At 43.1% G+C, this 20,477-nt stretch overlaps 1 protein-coding gene across 1 annotated transcript in view; it reads right to left on the bottom strand.

The window, feature by feature from the left end:
- Nucleotides 1-20,477, bottom strand: part of LOC148543079 (interleukin-20 receptor subunit alpha-like) — an 81,228-nt gene that overhangs the window by 42,539 nt on the left and 18,212 nt on the right. The window contains exon 2 of the mRNA XM_088452912.1: nucleotides 14,381-14,498. Within this exon, the coding sequence (XP_088309038.1) occupies nucleotides 14,381-14,498 (118 nt within the window). The remainder of the gene's footprint in view (nucleotides 1-14,380; nucleotides 14,499-20,477) is intronic.

Below are 20,477 nucleotides of genomic sequence, written 5' to 3'. Positions count from 1 at the left end.
TATAACTGAGGCCTTGACTGCTATGTTGGTGTTAGATGTGCGTCCGGTATCCGCCATTAGTGCAGTGGGATTTAGACAATTGATGGAGGTAGTGTGTCCCCGGTTCCAAATCCCGTCTAGATTCCACCTGCATCCTCAAAGCAGCAGCGACAAGCGTGCGTCTGTCTGTTAAAGGATGGTGTAACCCTCAAAGTGCGCTCCACAAACAATAAAAATATTCTTCTTTTTTTCCTGTCTTTGTGAAATGTGTGGGCTGTAGCCGCACCTGCATCCTTAAAGCAGCAGCGACAAGCGTGCGTCTGTCTGTTAAAGGGTGGCGACACCCTCAAAGTGTGCTCCACAAACAATAAAAATATTCTTCTTTTTTTTTCTGTCTTTGTGAATTGTGTGGGCTGTAGCCGCACTTGCATCCTCAAAGCAGCAGCGACAAGCGTGCGTCTGTCTGTTAAAGGGTGGTGTAATCCTCAAAGTGCTCCAAAAAATAAAAAACTATTTTTTTTATTTGTTTGTGACTTGTGTGCGATGTAGCCGCATGTGCATCAACACAGTAGCAGCGCCAAGTGTGCGCCTGTGTCAAAAGTCAAGGGCCGGTTTGGACATCTGGTCCGGACTGAAGGACGTGCCAACAATTTCTGACAAGTCTACTGTCACTGCATATGATACTGTCCTCAAAGCAGCAGCGACAAGCGTGCGTCTGTCTGTTAAAGGGTGGTGTAACCCTCAAAGTGCGCTCCACAAACAATAAAAAAAATATTTTTTTTCTGTCTTTGTGAATTGTGTGGGCTGTAGCCGCACTTGCATCCTCAAAGCAGCAGCGACAAGCGTGCGTCTGTCTGTTAAAGGATTACATCGGCGACAGCATCCAAGTAGGCATGTCAGACAGTCCGTACCTGTACTGGCAGGATAAAGAAGCAATTTGGAGGTCCCTGTACAAACTGGCTCTATTTTACCTGAGTTGCCCCCCCTCCAGTGTGTACTCCGAAAGAGTGTTTAGTGCAGCCGGGAACCTTGTCAGCGAAAGGCGTAGGAGGTTGCTTCCACAAAATGTGGAGATGATGTTCATAAAATGAATTATCAACTCTTCCAGGGAGACCAGCCTCCAGAACGTACAGAGGGACCTGTGGTTGTGGATTCCAGCGGGGACGAATTAATACTCTGTGAGGATGAGGATGTACACAACACTGAAGAGGGTGAGGAATCGGTGGATGAGGACGACATCTTGCCTCCGTAGAGCCAGTTTGTGCAGGGACAGATTAATTGCCAGCTTGTTTTGTGGGGGCCCAAACGAACCAATAATTTCAGCCACAGTCGTGTGGCAGACCCTGGCGCTGAAATGTTTAGTTTGTTAAAGTGTGCATGTCCTGTTTATACAACATAAGGGTGGGTGGGAGGGCCCAAGGACAATTCCATCTTGCACCTCTTTTTTTTTCTTTGAATTATGTACTGTTTGGGGCCTAGTTTTTCAAACTGCCATCCTGTCTGCCACTGCAGTGTCACTCCTAGATGGACCACGTGTTTGTGCCGCCCACTCGTATCTCTTAGCATAGTCATCCAGCTACCTCGGTGCAACCTTTTGGATATAAAAACACTATTGTGAGGTGTGAGGTGTTCAGAATAGACTGGAAATGAGTGAAAATTAAGGTTATTGAGGTTAATAATAGCATAGGAGCAGAAAAACACACAAATTCTGTGATTTTAGCTTTTTTTATGCTTTTTTTTAAAAAAAAAAATACAGATCCAAAACACAAAACCCAGAACCCAAAACACGGAAGGGTGGTTTTGGCAAAACCAATCCAGATCCAAAACACGAAGAAAGATCCAGATCCAAAACCAAAACACAAAACACGAAAAGTGGCCGATGCACACCCCTAGTGTTATCACACCCTTTTCACATTATTTTAGTATCACCTATAGTTATTACAGGGCAATTGGAGTAGAATGCGTAAAATTCTACTCCAACCCCTAAGTATCACTTATTTTTAGTAAGCAGATTGCATTTCCCATAATTGTAATGGGAAATGTGATCCGACCAGAATTACTAAAAATAAATTGTAAAAAAATATCGGGGAAAGCCCTGTGATAATAACGCCACCTGGAGGTGGCGTTATCCAGGGTCTCCCCCGGTTACTGGACTCCTACTCTGCTCTAACGGGGAGAGCAGAGCTGGGAGTCGGTCCCAGTAATCAGCTGTGTGGTCTAAACAGACCGAAAGCTGATTACTGTAAAAATAAGAAAAAAAAATAGTCAAAAACATTTTTTACTTACCTGAGTCCAGGGACCGGTGGTCGGGGCTCTGGTGATGTTCTCCCATAGTGCACTGCGGCCCGGTCATCAGGTGATTGGTCCCATAGTATGGGAGATCACCTGATCAGAGGCATGAAGAACATCACCGGAAGCCTGAAGCATGCAGGTAAGTGTAATTAAGGGAGAGGGGGGGTCACGGGGGCTCCGCGATTGTGGGGGGTGGGGCGTAGCTCCGGGGGTAGCGTCGACGGTCGGTCGGCGCATGTGCGGACACTTTGCCACTGTATTTTTTGCGAAAATACCGTGACTAGTATGCAGAAGGGATTCGCAGGGACAGAGCTTTATCGCAAGCTCTGTCCCTGCAAGGGATTTGTAGTAAATCCCTGTGATATTGCCTGAATTCGCAATGCGAATTCAGTCGATAATATCACACTACAATTTGCATTCAATATGCGGATTGTAGTAAATAGAGCCCTATGGGCTCTGTTTATTAACATTATTTTTACTAAAATAAAGTGAAAAAGGGTGTTTTCACACCCTTTTCACATTATTTTAGTATCACCTAAAGTTATTACAGGGCAATTGGGGCTCTATTTACTACAATCCGCATTTGTAATGTAGATTGTAGTGTGATATTACCGACTGAATTCGCAAGAATTCAGGCAATATCACAGGGATTTACTACAAATCCCTTGTGGGGACAGAGCTTGCGATAAAGCTCTGTCCCTGCGAATCCCCTCTGCACACTTATCACGGTATTTTCGCAAAATATACAGTGACAAGTGACGATGCATGCGCCGACCGACTGTCGCTAAGCCCTGCCACCAGCAATAGGTCCTGCCCCCCGTGATCGTGGACCTCCCCTCCACCCCCCAGTGACCCCCCTCCCTTAATTACACTTACTTGCAGTCATCGGTGGTCCGGTGATGTCCTCCGTGGCTCCCGTCAGCTAACATCCCATACTGCACTGGGACTCAGTCAGGTGATGACCGGGCACCAGTGCAGGCTGGGAGACCAGCTGACTGGAGGGAGGACATCACAGGAGCCCCAATCACCGGTCCCTGGACTCATGTAAGTTTTTTTTTTTACTATTTTTGTTTATATTTTGTAGCAATGATCAGCATGTGGTCTGTTTAGACTACACAGCTGATCACTGGGGCCGGCTCTGGGCTCTACTATGTTAGAGCAGAGCAGGAGTCCGGTAACCGGGGGAGACCCTGGATAACACCACCTCCAGGTTATGGGAAATGCGATCTGCTTACTAAAAATAAGTGATAATTAGGGCTTGGAGTAGAATTTTATGAATTCTACTCCAATTGCCCGTAGTAACTTTAGGTGATACTAAAATAATGTGAAAAGGGTGTGAAAAATGTTAATAACTAGAGCCCTTGGAGTAGAATTCGTAAAATTCTACTCCAAGCCCTAATTATCACTTATTTTTAGAAATCAGATTGCATTTCCCATAATTGTAATGGAAATGTGATCTGGCCAAAGTTACTAAAAATAAAATGTGAAAAAATCCCGGGGAAAGCCCTGTAATAATAACGCCACGTGGAGGTGGTGTTATCCAGGGTCTCCCCCGGTTACTGGACTCCTGCTCTGCTCTGACCAGCAGAGCAGAGCCTGGAGCCGGCCCCAGTGACCAGCTGTGTGGTCTAAACAGACCACACGCTGATTTCTGCTAAAAAAAAGAAAGAAAAAAACATTAGTTTAAAAAAAAAAAAAGTTACCTGAGTCCAGGGACCGGTGATCGGGGCTCCAGGTGATGTCCTACCTCTGGTCAGCTTGTCTCCCAGCCTGCACTGAGGCCCGGTTGTCACCTGACTGAGTCCCAGTGCATTATGGGATGTCAGCTGACCAGAGCCACGTAGGACATCACCGGAGCACCGATGGCTGCAGGTAAGTGTAATTAAGGGACGGGCGGTCGCAGGGGTATAAAGGGGTTCGCAGGGGTGTCTGCAATTGCGGGGGGCAGGGATTAGCATCAGGGCGGGGCTTAGCAATGGTTGGTTGGTGCATGCGTCGGCATTTGTCACAGTATTTCTTGCGAAAATACCGTGATAAGTGTGCGGAGGGGATTCGCAGGGACAGAGCTTTATCGCAAGCTCTGTCCCTGCAAAGGATTTGTAGTGAATCCTTGTGATATTGCCTGAATTCGCAATGCGAATTCAGTCAGTAATATCACACTACAATCTGCATTGCAAGTGTGGATTGTAGTAAATAGAGCCCATAATATGACTGCTGTGAGTTTACCATACTTACATGTGGAAGGAAGCCTCTGGGACACCGTATTGAGGCACAGCTGCATTGTGCAGCAGGTGCCTGAAGGCATTCATCATCCATTAATATTTATGGTGGAAGCTAGTTCTATTTGTTTATCCCAACCCCGGACAGTTAGAAGTGGACATATGTGTAACCTACAGACTTTCGCATTATAGGAGCATCTAACTACAAGAGCCGGAATTCTAATGGCAATTTGAGCTCCTTTGCCAAGTAGGACATTCTCCTTAGGGTGTGTGGATATTATATATATGATTACATGTCGGCAGAGACCTGCTAGTGTGTTGAACCTGTAATCTATACTCGTGGTATATATTTGTGTATTTATGTGTATTTTTTTATATATTCATGTATTCTTTTTTATTTATATAAAGTGTATTTTTATTATTATGTAATTGGCGTCTTGAAATTGTTTTTTTTTCTGCCATTATAAGAGGTAATTATTACATTGCCGGCAATCTATGTGCCTTTTTTAAGGTTTTTAGTGAGTAAATACAACTTACTAGGCTGTTGCTGCTATATAATATTTTAAAGTACTAGCGCCTGGTATTCTTTTTCTTTTTATGTTTCTGTTCCTGCAGTATTATTAACCTCAATAACATTTATCCATAACATAACATAATTTCCAGTCATTTCCAGCTAATTTTGACCATCTTACAATATTGTTTTCAGTTTTCACCCGGACGCAAACTCAGGCGACCCCTCCTCTAACTAACGAGCGTGCCAAATAGCGAGCGTACATCCCCGAAGTGGTTTGAAGGGAACGCACGCACTAGTACTACCCGGAAGTTGGACTGTGACATTTCGATTAACTGCTCGTTTATTCTGCCTACCTCCCTCAATCGTAACATGCCAATCAATATATCAATTAGCTTAATTGTTTTTTTGTTTTTTTTTACACAATGCAATAAACTTTATTTATGTCCGTGTTTGTGTTTACCCGCAGAAAACGTACGGCTTAAACATTCGCTTTTAATTGTCAAAATACATGTTAGCCCCTATTAAATAATTGGCCTATTTGTTTTTATACCCGCATATTTCCTGGAGTTCATTTCTTTATGTAAATTTGCTTACGCATGTCACTGCATTAAGCCTATCATAAGTCTCCACAGATTTCTGGCCCTGTCGAACACATGACTCATACACTAACCAATAGAATTGCTCCTGTTAATTTCCTAAATACATTAGCCAATCATAAAATTTGGGAGCACTTTATCAAAAATGATTTTTAGGAAAAACTCCATTGCCATCATGAGAGCCTCCGCCTTCACCAGGCGCGAGCTGCTGGTGCTTACGGAGGTGATGGATAGGTGGATCACCAGCCAGCCTCCACCCATCACCAACCGCGAGAAGCGATCCGCATATGCGGAGGTTCGGGCCCGCCTGCGCTCCTTCGGCTCACGTCGCCATATCGGGCAGCTGGAGCGCAGGTGGTCGGACCTGCAACGGCGGACGCCCCGCTTGCTGGCATGCTTTCGCATGCAGATCGCTGAAAGTAAGTTTAATGGATTGTGGTTTTCATGTTTGTCTTTTTGGCCCTAACTGCATGGCCATGTTTTCCCTGTCTTTCATATTTATTCATTCTCCTCATATCTGCATGGCCATGTTTTCCCTGTCTTTCATATTTATTCATTCTCCTCATATCTGCATGGCCATGTTTTCCCTGTCTTTCATATTTATTCATTCTCCTCATATCTGCATGGCCATGTTTTCCCTGTCTTTCATATTTATTCATTCTCCTCATATCATTTTTTTTTTTTTTTGGGGGGTGCATTTGAAATTGTTTTTGTGCGCGGATTTGTGTTGGAACTAACCCCAATTTGTTTCCCATCTTTTAGGGGCCCAGCGAAGACTATGCCGTCAGCGTCCCGCCAGACGACGATCACGGCCACTCTACCCCACACCCAGCCAACACTCCAACTCCACTCCTTCCCCTATTCCCCACTCCTCCCCAGCTTTCCTACACCCTCAGCCAGATTTTTCTGGACTCCTTCCCCTCCGTCCCAATTCCGCCTCTCCTCCAACCACCCCTCTTAGAATGACCCCCTCCCCGGAGTCGGTCATTACACCGCCCCGATCTTTGGGGAATGGACCCACCTCCGAGGAGGACGATGGAGGGCCTTCTGTAGCTGGCGTTGGGTCTTCCGGTATGTTTTTTTTTGCAGTTTTTTATTGTCACAAACTGTTTGTATGTATTCTTTTTTGTTTTTGTTTTTTGTGTTTATTTTCCAAAATTAAGTGGTTTTGGGCGATTGCCGTAACCTGTTACTGCCGTTTTCAACATACACATAGCACACCTGTCGGAATTTGGACATAGGCCTTGTATTTTTGCCCAACACCATTTTAGTGTGATGAGTTTTAATGCAGTTTTTTTTAAATGTTTTTTGTTGTTTTTTTTTTTTAAATGTGGTTTCACTATTGTTGTATTAATCCCCACACTTTTCTCACCCACAGAGGAACAGAGGCTTCGGGCCAATTTATCCGCCTGTGTGGCCCAGATGCACAGCAATATCATCGGGGTGCTGGTGGTCCTTGACCGTATGTCTGTCCTCCTTAGGGAGTAGTTGTTTTTTTTTGCCCATTCTGTAAATAAATTGTTTTGTTTGAAGTTACGTTCTGGCTCATTCGTTTTTTCAAAACCACATATTGTTTACCCTGACATAAGTAGAGTGTTCCTGCAAGGATTTCAAATTTTTGTCAATAAGAGTGTGTGTTGTATTTTTATGTCAAACAGCCACAAGAAACACCTAACAGTACAAATCTGATTTCCCTTTTTTGGTGTAGTCACAATTAGATATTTCTACATTTTACAGGTTCCTAGTTGGTGTGCAAGCAGCTTAGGGCAATATTACGAAGCAAAAGGATTGTACAGGCTTCCTTTTGGTGTTGGTTTGGACCCTGAATAAAGAAAACATTTTTGCTCAAATGGCGTCAGTACTGGATTACCCCTTAGTCAAATGTAACGTGTGTGAACCTGGTTACACTTGGTGGTAACGTTCCAAAAAAGGGACAACATTTCACTCTCAAAACATTTATTAGAAACATAACTGAAAAATCAAAGTGGTCACTCACAAACAAAACACACAGTGATAATCTCAAATACAACACATACCAAAAAACCAACAACACAAAAAAAAAAATCAAGAACTGGTTGACGAAGGACCATGCCAACATGATTCCACATATATGGCGGGCAATAAGGGTTCCAGAATATATCCACAAAATATCCACATACAGGTTTTGTAAGGGTAGCAGGAAGTAGTGATCGTTGGAGTGCCAAAGATTATGTACAAAAACAGAAGAGGGAGAAAAAAATTAGCCAAAAATTAGATGTTCTCAAACAAACCCAACCACATTAGGTATCAACACTGTTTTTTTTCAAATAATTACCTAAAAAATCTGGCCACCACATCATCGCGTATGGCCCCCCCACATACTGACCTCCGACCAACCTCGGGGGGGCCATCCTCAGGTAAGGCATCCTCTGGCTGCATTGGGACCCCACTCCTTATGGCGATGTTGTGAAATATCCCACACAGGACCATAATTTTCGAAACCATATCTGGCAAATACATGAGTTCGCCACCAGAGCGGTGGAGGCATCTGAATCGCCCTTTTAAAAGGCCGATACAGCGCTCCACCACTTGCCTGGTGGCTGTAAGTGCGGAATTATACTCACTTTGTGGCCCTGGTGTGGGAGCCAAATAAGGAGTGAGCAGCCAGGGCGTGCAAGGGTAGCCACTGTCTCCTGTGAAAACGAAAAGTCAACATCAGGCTCACTCTGTATGAAGCTTAACATTGTTATGTACTAAAGGTCTCCACTTACCCAGAAGCCACGCATCACCAGCTTGTAGGTTGGTTAATTTGTGCCATATCCCTGATTGCCGGATGATGAAGGAGTCATGTGCACTTCCTGGTAATTTTGCATTCAGGGACAGGATCTGGAGGGAGGCATCACATACCACCATTACATTGAGGGAGTGATAGTGTTTCCGGTTTCTAAATATTGCCTCCAGCCGTGCTGGAGGCTGAAGTGGTATGTGAGTACCATCCACAACCCCTATGATGTGTGGGAAGCCAGCTATTTGGTAAAAATTGGCCTTGGCCACACTAAGGGCACCCATATCCAAAGGCATTTGAATAAAATGATGGAGGTGCTTGAAAAGGGCCTCCATCACTGCCCTCAGGATCCGGGAAAAGGAGGATTGTGAGAAGCCCGCCCCTTTCCCATCGTTGTTTGGAACGATCCTGAGGCACAGAAATGTAACACCACCATAAATTGCGTAAGTGGTGGAATTGCTGTAGGACTGTCAATTTGCCGCTCAAGATCACTCTCTATTAATGAGAGAGTGTCTATGATGATTTTTGGAGGAAGACGGTATCGTCTTAAAACCTCATCATCTGGCATTCCAAAAAGGGTGACACGTGTTCGAAATATCTGGGGCCTTGCACGCCTACGATGCCTACGCCTGGGACAAGATTGAGGTTGGTCGGCTTCCAGGAGCAGGGCCAGAACAATCCGACCCATATCAACCTGAAATGACAACATTGGAATGTCAGCCTTTTTACCCCACCCAATAAAAATACATGTAACTTTGCTTGAAAATACCATCCATTGATGCTTACATGCCGGGGTATTGTCATGATATGTTGTAACTGCAAATAATAACATCAAAAATATACATCATTTTATGCTGGCCATGTCATTATCACAAATTTAAGCAAGACAAAACATAAAAGGGAACACACACACATTTGGGCAAAGAGCAAAACGACGTTGCGCACACTACGTCAAATTGAGGCCAAATGTAAGCAACCAATGCTCCAGGCAAAAAAAAACATTTTTAAGGGATGAATACACATTTCACAAATCGCTAATTATTTCGCAAATACAAGGCACAATAGGAAGTAGTAAAAATGCGCTAATTAGTTTGCAAATACAAGGCACAATAGGAAGTAGTAAAAATGCGCTAATTAGTTCGCAAATACATGGCACAATAGGAAGTAGTAAAAATGCGCTAATTAGTTCGCAAATGCAAGGCACAATAACGCCGCATAAATAATGTTCAAAAAACACAGAGTTCGAATTTGCAAAAGAAAACGTTACATGTAGAAGGCCAACCAAAGTTGCGTACAGACAAACAAGAACATTTCCTAAACAGTTTAACACATGAACTTACCAAGAGCTAATATATAAGAAACCGGACCAAAATGTCTTTGGGGCAGAGCCAAAATAAAACCTAAGAGAGATGAAATGACAGGAAAAACTTATTAGAAAAATCGACACCAGAATGAGAGACAAATTGACCCAAAGTTATACTTCCCCAAACTTACCAAAACTGGAAACGACCAAAAAATTCAAAATGGAAAAAAAAAGAACGGAAAACAAAGAAAAAACAAAAAAAACAAAAAAAAACACAAAAAACGCAATCTCCGAAACCAGCCAACCATCAACTCCAACCAACGTAACCTCCAACATTCAATAAACGCCACCTCGAGTCGAGACGCCCCAAGCCATAAATAGTGTTTCGTTTCCCGCACAAATTAAGGAAGGATCAGAGGAACGCACAATCAATGATGCGGCCGCAAAATAAGGACGCATGTATAAATACGTCACGAGACAAAAACACAATTCTGGTGTATTTCTAGTTTGAACATCACACATGGCTACAGACCAGGGAAACAATGGACAACAGTCAGGCGGTAAGTATTTCATGCATTTTGACTCAATGATTAATTATAAACATAATATTGTGCAAGTTGTGAAGTTGAGAATTCTGCAAATTTACCAAAATAGGTGAGGAGGATGACATGGAAGAGGCTGCTGGGCCCAGTATTCCAGGCAAAGCTGCCAAAAAGAAGAGGCAGCCACAATTCACAAGAAAGGAGATGGAGGTTTTGATTCAGAAGTGTGTGGACATCCTGCCACAAGCAGATAGGAATATGAGTGCAAGCCAAAAGTGGAGAATGTGGGAAGAGGTAGCCGTGGATGTCAATAGGGTGGGTGATTATGTCCGTCTAGCCCGGGATGTCAAACGGCGGTAAGTAAACACTTGACCACCCTAAAACCAAAAACCAAATCAAATAAAAAGTAATGGTTCCAATTTAACCCACAGATGGCAAGACTTCAAATATCGCCTGAAACAAAAAATGGCAGACAGGGCTAGGCATGCAAGGGGGACAGGTGGAGGTCCCACCCCTGTGTCATTGGAGTTGACGGATTTAGAAGAGCTGGCACAGGGGTGTGTGCAGCCTGTGGAGGTGTTTGGCGTGTCCAACATGGATACGGACATGCCTCCTCATGATGTCCCAGGTAAATGTTGTGATGTCACCAACTGTGAAATGTTATTGTGCCAATATGTAGATTCTAATGTGAGTCTTTTCTCATTTTTCCAACAGAGACACAGGCGGATGAGTCTGCTCCAGAGGGGAGCCTTGGCCGCAGAATTGCTGCTGGCTCTGCAGGGGAGGAACCAGTACATCCGGCTGAGGACCCTGCAGAAGCCAGTCCAGGGCAATCCCCCTCGCAGGCAGTGTCCCTCCTCACAGAACTCAATTTTAAATCGGATTTCCATACGGAGATTCTGCAGAGGATGGACGCCAGTCTGGTACAGGTGGCTGAGGCCCTGGAGCAAAATGCTGCGGCCAACGTGACCATTGGTCAGGCCCTGGCGGAAAATACCAGGGCCAACATCCGCATCGCCACTGCCCTGGAGCAGCTCGTTCGCCAGCACATGGTGGAGCCGACCTCCCATCCTGCCGGAACATCAGGATCCTCCACCTCTGGCACAACATCAGCCAATCCTCCAAATGTGCCTAGCCCTGTGCCTAGTCCAGAGGCCACAACATCTGCCTCTGGACAGGCCAGCCCGATGACATCCCGGACCCGGTCTGGCGCCCTCCCTCCCACAGCCAAACGGGCGAAAAAACGGTGACACCATTGGCTACTTTTCCCACACTCCTTCTGTGCTTGCCTCATATTCCTTTCTGGCCAAAACTTCCCTCTCCTTTCTTGTGAATTGTTTTTAATTTTTGCATTTACGTTTACCCAAAAATTATTGTTTGCACAATTAATAAATATTGTGGAACACTGCCCAAAATGTTGGAGTTCAATATGTGTATTTTTTTTTGGGTGGATACCAATAAATTTACCAGAAATGTACGACTTGGATTCTGACATTATTGAAAAAATGGGTTACTTTTAATCCGGGCCCACAAGCCAACAACGTTCAAACTAAAAAATTACACATTGAAAAAAAAGTGCTCGTTAAGGAACGTTTAAAACATTACCTAAGGAGGAAAAAACACCTTGCAAACAAAATGAGGGACCAAACCTAAACATGATGACATTATTGTTACAATAGTCCAAAAACGAACACATTGCGGCCAAAATACACCCCCACAAATGTACGCTAATTGATTGTGTAATCCTGACATTAGCAGCTATGATTTCCACCTGCGTTCGGTTTTGTGCTATCCAAAAAAACTGCTTTCCAAACACATACCAAGCCGGTTTTCAATCCAACACTAATTGAGTTTCTGACAAGCCGTGATTAATCGATGCAACATCGTGGAGTGCCGGGACGGAGGAGAAGGCCATCGCCACTGTGGTCGAGTTATCCAGCCCCTAAGCTGTGCGAGCATTTTGAAGGGAAAGAGGATCATCCAGTGACGTATGAGTTGGTACGAACACATTTGACGTTGGCATTTGTTAATGTATGTACGCCCCAAAAACGCCTCGCCACGCCTGCGTTTTTCCATCTCCACCCCCGTCAACGCCCAAAAACGGCCTGTTCTGTCAATCACATTTGACATGTCACTTCCTGTATGCTATTTGACGAACGAGACAAAAAAAACTCGCAATCTGCCGTACGCACATGCGCAGTGTAACACCGACGCATGCGCGGTTACTCAACATCAGAACGCAACGAGCGTACTGCCTCTAACGAAGGGCTCTGAATCAGGGCCAAAGACTGCAGCGAGCTGGCTGGGTTAACTAAGCAACAAAGCAGCAGCACAAACACACAGGAGTTTAAAATAGAATATAGCATACAGTATCTAGGAAACAGAGTGGCACTGCAGTGGCAGACAGAATTACAGTTAAACTATACAATGCTATATAATGTTTTCACTAATCAAGAACTAAAGCAGAGGCCTGAGGCGAAAGGAAGTGGAGTATTTAGTGGAAGCCAGGTAAAGCATTGATTGATTGATTTCAGGGTTAATATAAGTATAAAAAAAACAAATTGGAGAATTGGAAAACACTACTACAAAACAAGCATCCAAAATCCCAATAAGATTGATTGTTTTATTTGATTGATTACAGTACTAATATAATATAACTATAAAAGAAAACCAAATCTGACACATGGGACAAACTATTAAAAAACAAGCATCCAAAACCCCAATGAGATTTTTAAAGTGGAAACACTGCATCTCGTCATCATGGCCCCATGCCCTGCTTCACAATGTCAGTAATCTCGACATTGTGGGGCGACAATGACGCGACCGTGTGGTCATGTGCCCCAATACCCCCTAACTCTGGGTAATGTTCCTAGCTAAAGCCCCCCTTATGATGCACCATGCTCCCCCACTATGCATTCTGGCTGCCTCCTCCACGCGTTAGGGCAGCCAGGATGTCGGCAAGCATGTACAGAACCAGCCATAACAAATAGTGATCAGACAGAGTTACACGTCATGTACAGTTTATTCATTCCTTTGTATATTTTGGGTAACACACTTACCGACTTGTGCACAATCAGGGCATCTTGTGCTTTTGGGGCACTTTAGATCACTTCTCCATACTGTACAAACTCAAAAGAGCTATGTAATTGCCCAAACAATTATCAACTAATCTAAATACTGTGGCATATTTCCTTTAGTATCACAGTGAAACTAATGAATATGCCACTAGTATTCACCATTACTTACCCCTCCAGCGAGGTCCAGCGACGATCCTCCTCATTGGCATATGGTCTGTTGCTGGCAGCCTATCACTGCCAGTGACGTTCTGTGTCATCCACATGACACTTTCACCCGGTGGGGACCCGGCATTGCCTGGAAGGCTTCGCTAAAATCTTCTAAAGATGGTGAGAGCGATGCAGTGACCAGCAGCAGTAATCTTATATTTGTTAAATATTAAAAGGCTGACATAACCCCTTTAGCGAGTACTAAAAGTGGTTATATCCAGGGCCGGCTCTAGGGGTGTTCTACCTGAGCGGTCGAACAAGGGCACCACCCATAGAGAGGGCACCCTTCCTGAGCATCCCGATTTCAGCGGGACAGTAGTGTCCCGCTGTTCCACCCGTGGGCGGAAGTGGCCCACGGGTGGTCAAATTGGGGGGGTTGGGGACCCCCACCGCCGCAGCTGTGTGGAGGTGTCGGGACCCCGGAGTCTGAATGGATGCTGCACGCATGCGCGCGGCATGCATTCAGTGCTGTGAGAGGGTTGGGGGAAGCCAAGCTAGTGAGGCTCTCCCCAGCCTGACGTTATTTGGAGGCATGCCATGCAGGCACGCCCCTCAGATAACGTCACATAAGGAGGCGTGACTTATGGTAATTGCGCCTTACCCCCAATAAGGGGCAGGTCACTCGGCCGGCACAGAGCGCTATTAGTGTCAAAGGCATCTCCACTTATGGCCGAATGGATGTACCTGGGCAGCACAGAGTGTTTGCATGTAGGCAGAGCGTTCTGAGGGCGTATCATAGGAGCATGTTGGCGGAATAATGGGCTCTCTGAAGTTAAGAGTAGACTGTGGCAAACACTGATTTTCTTAAATTGATACCTTTCCTGTGAATGCAATAGCAAACTACATGAGCCAAAGACACATAATTAAAGGATAAAGTTGTAACTCACTCGCAGTACTCCACAGTATAACGTATGTCTTCTGATTTGTTTGGTGGCGACCAACTAAGCTTATTTTTCTTATTCGAAGTAGAGAAAAGTACATTTCTTGGTGCACAATCAATTCTTACTGCAAGAGAGATTGAAACAAATCTGTTGATTAGTAAAGTATTGTTCTTATGCAGAATAATCATAGGTGTAGCACTATGCACATGGCCGGGGTGGGGGGAGAGGTGCTTTGGGCCCATTCACTTGAATTGGATAGACTACATAGCGGTCGGAGCACAGGGCACACAGTGACGTTGGTGAGAGTGGTGGGTGAAGGCGCTGCTGCCACCATTCTGTATAGAGCTGCTGGTAACATGGGCCACTTCCGCGACTGTGCCCCTATGCAAAGCAATACAACTATAACACCTCAAATAAAGAAAAATATGTTAGCAGCCGCACAACTTCATCGTGGGCGAAGCCGCTGGCAAAAGCTAGTTAGAGATATAGTTATAGACATACAAGGTAAGAAAAGGCTACAAAATAATATCCAAGTACTTGTTAGCATGAACAAATGGAAGCTTCATAATACCACTGATGCACAGGGCCGTCCCTTAAATATCAGCATCAGAGAAAGAAGAGGGAAACCACAGAGAGAGAAGTCAACTGTCACCTTGAAGGAGCTACACAGTCCAGTTGCTGAGACTTGCAGTGAAAATACACTGATCAATCCTAACGAGTGCTCTGCTTGTAACTGGCCTATATGGGAGGGTAGGTAGAAAGAAGCCATTACGTAAGAAAAAATACATCAAAGTACCTCAAATTGGACAGAAATCATCAGTGTGACCCAGCTAAAATGTCGGATAAGGTTGATGAGACAAACATTTTGTTTTTTGGACACAATTCAAAATGCCATGTGTGGCACAAACCTAACATTGCCCATTCCTTCATAACAGTGATTTATGGGGGTGGTAGCATCATGTTGTAGGGATGATTTCCCTCAGTGTAGACTGGTCATCTTGTTAAACTTGAAGGACTCATTTATGGTGCAATGGGGACCCCTGCATGCCCAGCATCTAATCACCTGCCCTGCTTCTCTGCTATGCTCTCTCACTGATGCCCTGAAAAGCAGAACTGTCCAGTGGAAAGCGGGACAATTGTGAGGTATGATACAGGGAGATACTGCAGTCTGCTAGAAAACTAATGCTTGGGAGAAAGTTCACCTTTCAGCTAGAGATGTGCGGGCCAGTTCTCAGAGAACTAACAACAACCGAATATAGGGGTTCTGAGTCGAACTGAGTCCGGGTTTGGAATCACTTTGGGGTATCGAGTCGAACAGAGTCTCGGTTCAGATCTTCCCGCAGTTCGGAACTCAGATTTAAAAACCGAACTTGGGTTTTGGATTGCATGCTAACATGTCAAAATGACGTCATTTTAGCTGTTTTTTATTTATTTAAAAAATATATATATATAGATCCAAAACCAAAACACAAAGATGAATCCAGATACAAAACCAAAACACGAAGATGAATCCGGATCCAAAGCCAAAACACGGGGGTTGGCACACCTCTTCTTTCAGCAATATAATGATCCCACGCAAAATTGATGTGATTAAACATAAAAGAGGTGAATGTTCTACAATGGCTGAGTTAAAGTCCAAGAAGTTTATTAATTAGGTGTTGGCTTGTAAAAGCTGTTGGTCCCTGACATGTTTAAGCCCAAATTTAAAAATTTTAAAAGGTCAATACTTTTATAGCAAAACATGGGAAGTGGTGGCTTTTACAAGCAGCCACTTAGCAAATGACCCCCAGATCTTAATCAACTGAGAATAATCTGTGGCACTATATGAAAGTTGCAGTCTACAAGCATCATCCAACCAACCTGAAGAAGTCTACGAGGAAAAATTTTCAAAAATCACACCAAACAGTTTGCAAACCTGTTAAAAAACTTACCCCAATAGACTTATTACAGCAAAATGTGGGTATTCCAAGTGCTAATCTGCAGGGATAGAATACGTATGCAAGCAGCATTTTTCAGTTTGTTTATTAAAAAAAAAAATCTGCATTTAATAGAATTTGAGAATTTTACTTTAAGAGCCAACTTGTCATTTGTAATCCTGTCTACTGACTTTTTTTTCAACAAAATTTTTCCTTTATTGAAGCATAACAGAATTATAACATACAGTCAGAAACCAGCACATTCAATTATGAGTATAGTACTTTACAGAGAAATATCCATTGTCCGGTATCTAAACATATCAAGTTGCCAACACGTTACACAATGGTGCGTCCATGAAGAGAATACAAATAAGATTTTTAAAAAATTAAGATAAGACACTGTGAGCCCAGGTCTGCAACACCAATTTCATTACCCAAACTGGATGGTGTTAAAGGAGATCGGGGGATCTTGCCCACAAACACGTGTCTCATACCAAAGTGTATTCCAGAAGCATTTCCACACCTGGTCTTTGAGTGACTGAGACAATGTGTCTATGTAGCTTTCCCAAGTTTCAAAGAACTTATAGATTTTTCCTTCTGTAGCGAGGCCTCCAACCATTCCATTCGGAAAATATTAAAAAGTTTTCCCAAAAATAGGGCGAGTGTATGACCCGTGGGTTGTAGCCATACTTGCAAAATAATTTTTTTTGCCACTGCCGATATAATTATTAGTAATTTTCTAACCCCTTGTGCCATTCTAGTCCCTATAGGTGTGATACCGAATATTGCCCCTTCAGGTGTTAGGGGTAAACTCCCTATCAGGGTCCAAAACCTCCATATTATTGGGCACCCCCATAAACAGTGCATTAATTCAGACCTCTGTGTACCACATCTAAGAAACGCAGAGTCTTCTAACAGTCCCATAGCATGTCTGAGATGAGGAGATAGGTATGTTCTATGTAGTATATTCAGGAAGAATTCTGTATAGGATGTTACTGGTACCAGTTTGACAGACAATTCAAATGATCGTAACAATTTTTCTGTAGTTAGAGATGGAAAGTAATTCCTCCACTGTGCCAGACCAACTGTCTGATTATCGTATTGTAATGGGGTGTGTAGGAATGAGTAATGTATTGAAATGGCCTTATATAGAGGATTTTCTCCGAACATCTAGTCGGTTATCATAGTCATCTAGAGAGAGTTTTCTATAAAGATTGGCTACATAATGTTGAGCCTGTAGGTACGTCAGAGGTGAAGAGTCAAGCATTGGATACTTTTCTACTGCTTGCACAAATGTTAACACTTTCTTTGAATTACAATTTATGAATTGTCGGGCTGTAGTGAGTCCCTGTCTGTGCCATAAGATAAAAGGTTGCCCTGCGGCCCAATTTAGAAAATTTGGATTGTGTATGAGTGGGAGATGTAGGGATTCATATGGGTTTAGGGAATATCTGTGACGTCATATATGCCATGTTCTTCGAGTGGACAACAATAAGGGATTAACCCGAATAGACACAGGTATCTCATCATCATGTAAATGTAAAAAGGGGATGATACCAATGTCATCTAGGAAAGCGGTTTATAAACATAGTATTCGCGTATTGATTTTTATTGTGTATCCAGTCTCTCAAGTAACAAAGATGAGCAGCATCACTATATGGTCTACTGACTTTAAAAAAAAAAAAACATTAATAGAACAAAACTGGGCAGTAACAGACAGACACAATGCTACAGTTTTTGAGCTACAGATGTGTCCAACTAACAATATATGCATAACCCCCCAACCTTCCTTTTTTGTGTGTCTTTCACGCCTCTTCTTAGGTACGTCTGAAACACAGGAGCATTTACATCTAAATGAGCCACCTAAGACCTCTTCTACTCAGAGAATGATATGGTCTTCTGTGAGCTGTTGAAGGACTATTCCAAATGTGCCCTTAATGAAACAATAAATCAAATCTTTTTCACAATAGTCCCATGTCTCTGTTAAGTATATGGATCCATTTCCAACAATGACGGAATGTCATCAACTCCTTCTCCTCAACTCCCCGAGTGTCACGGGCATGTCAGGGAACAGTGCTGTGTTCCCAATCACAAATCCAATGGTTCAAAGGTCATGTGTAGTTGAATTTGGGAGAGTAGCTGGAGTAGGCCCTAGGCTACCACAAATGTCGATGGTGCAACCAATGTTGCGTCGATGTTGCAGTATTTACAATCTCCATCTCAAATGCACAGACCACAGAGTCTGAAAGTGGGCGACTCCCCTCTCGTACACTCCATCTCACCGTCCCGCACAAAGGGGAGGCTGAGATTAGCATTTGCATATTCCCACAACCACTATTGCGAGAGTAGATGCGATTGTGGCTGCATCAAGAACCATCTCTGTATCAGGCCTGATCATTTGTAACTTACTTGTCTCTGTCTGTTAGAACTTACAATGGATCTTCTATTACTGTTAATTGGGCAGATCCATTCCAGACTTCTCTGACATTGTCATCCTGGCTAATAACACACCCTATAACCATGTTCATACAAGGCTATTTCACGTAAAGCAAAGTATCTGGCTCTATGGCTAATTTAACTGCTTTTTCTATGTTTTAGACATACTTGCCTACTTTTGAAAAAGCATTTCAGGGAGATTGTGAAAGCAAAACATATGAGCACGGTGGTAAAGTGGGCTTGTACTGCTACATCTGAGAGGTGTGTCATAAACGGATTTACATCCAAACGTAAATGAGCCCCAAAGCAGTTAGCAAGATCTACTTCTTGATAAAACACTGATACTTTCCAGAAAATGCATGTAGCCATAGGGATCGCTGTGTCTTATAACCAATGATGTTGATCAGGGAAATGATACTAATGGTCCCATTAACATTTTTATAACTCTGTTTTCTTTTTTGTATAATGGGGGTAAGGTGCAATCAGGGAGATTATTAAACTCTTCAGGGAGATTGCTATTATTTCAGGGAGTCTCCCTGACAATCAGGGAGAGTTAAAACGTAAAATATAGAGCGCTTGAAAGTCTGATATAAATGTGCAAACGCAATACCTGTAGGAATAAATAATTAGCAATGTTTATAGCTCTTTTGAATATTTGAAGGGTTCCGATATAATGTCATGCAGTGCGGTGTATGACTGTCACTGTCAGTCACTGTGCTGTGACGTCACTGTCAATACGGTGTGCGCCAAACCTGGGTTTAGCGCACACCGTACTGACAGTGACATCACAGCATTGCGCTATTTGACACAGACGAACAAGACGGACACTATCAGAGGGAACCAGCCGGACGGTGTGATAGACAGGAGGCGCAAGGTAGGCAGTATCAGGGAGAGTTAGTTAGAGCACCCGATCTGTCTCTATTCATACACTGAACTGCATGGCATTATATCGGAACCCTTCAAACTTGAACGGACTTCAAATATTCAAAAGAGCTATAAACATTGCTTATATTTACTAATTATTTATTCCCATAGGTATTGCATTTGCTCATTTATATCAGACTTACAAGCACTCTGTATTTTACTTTTTATTTATCATTTATTTATGTGGAGCAAAACAGTAACATCCTATAGCGCAGATTTCTATTGTTTTTCATCATCAGGGAGAATTGGCAAGTATGGTTTTAGAGAAGTAGTTAAAAACATCTGTCGCTATCTCTACACACACGCTACACACACGCACTAGTCTCTTGAATATTGCTTCATGTTTCGGTATCTTTGTTCTTCAACCAAAAAAAACGAAATCATCATGACATATTTACAGTATTTACGTGATTCCTAAAGTGTGAGCGGTTTCACCTGACATACTTAAAGGTTTACTGGGTGACTTGTAAAACCACTGAAACAGGATGTGTATGAAGTGAACATATGTGCTAGAAGTCTTTTGTGAAGAGTGTGTGAGATGTGAAAAACACCAACATTCTAGTTCCTTCTGCCATGCTGTAATTATGCAAAGCATCAACTAAACAATATTATCTCATTTCTGCCAACATTCACATCATGATTTCTCATTTGTATATCCAACTTAAAGAATTTCATTAGAAACATTAAACAAATAAAAATCATTAAAGCTCCCAGGCAATAAGTACTACAGTATTTTATGGTACTGAAAATCTTTGATTTGAATAATTAAAGTTTAACTTCACTAATAAAATGTGCCACCCCAACGTAGAAGATCCACTCACTGCGAG

The sequence above is a fragment of the Taudactylus pleione genome, unplaced genomic scaffold, assembly GCF_031769625.1.
Source record: "Taudactylus pleione unplaced genomic scaffold, aTauple2 ptg000006l, whole genome shotgun sequence".
NCBI lineage: Eukaryota > Metazoa > Chordata > Amphibia > Anura > Myobatrachidae > Taudactylus > Taudactylus pleione.
The sequence above is the reverse complement of the archived record's forward strand: the minus strand, read 5'-3'. Positions and strand labels throughout refer to the sequence as shown.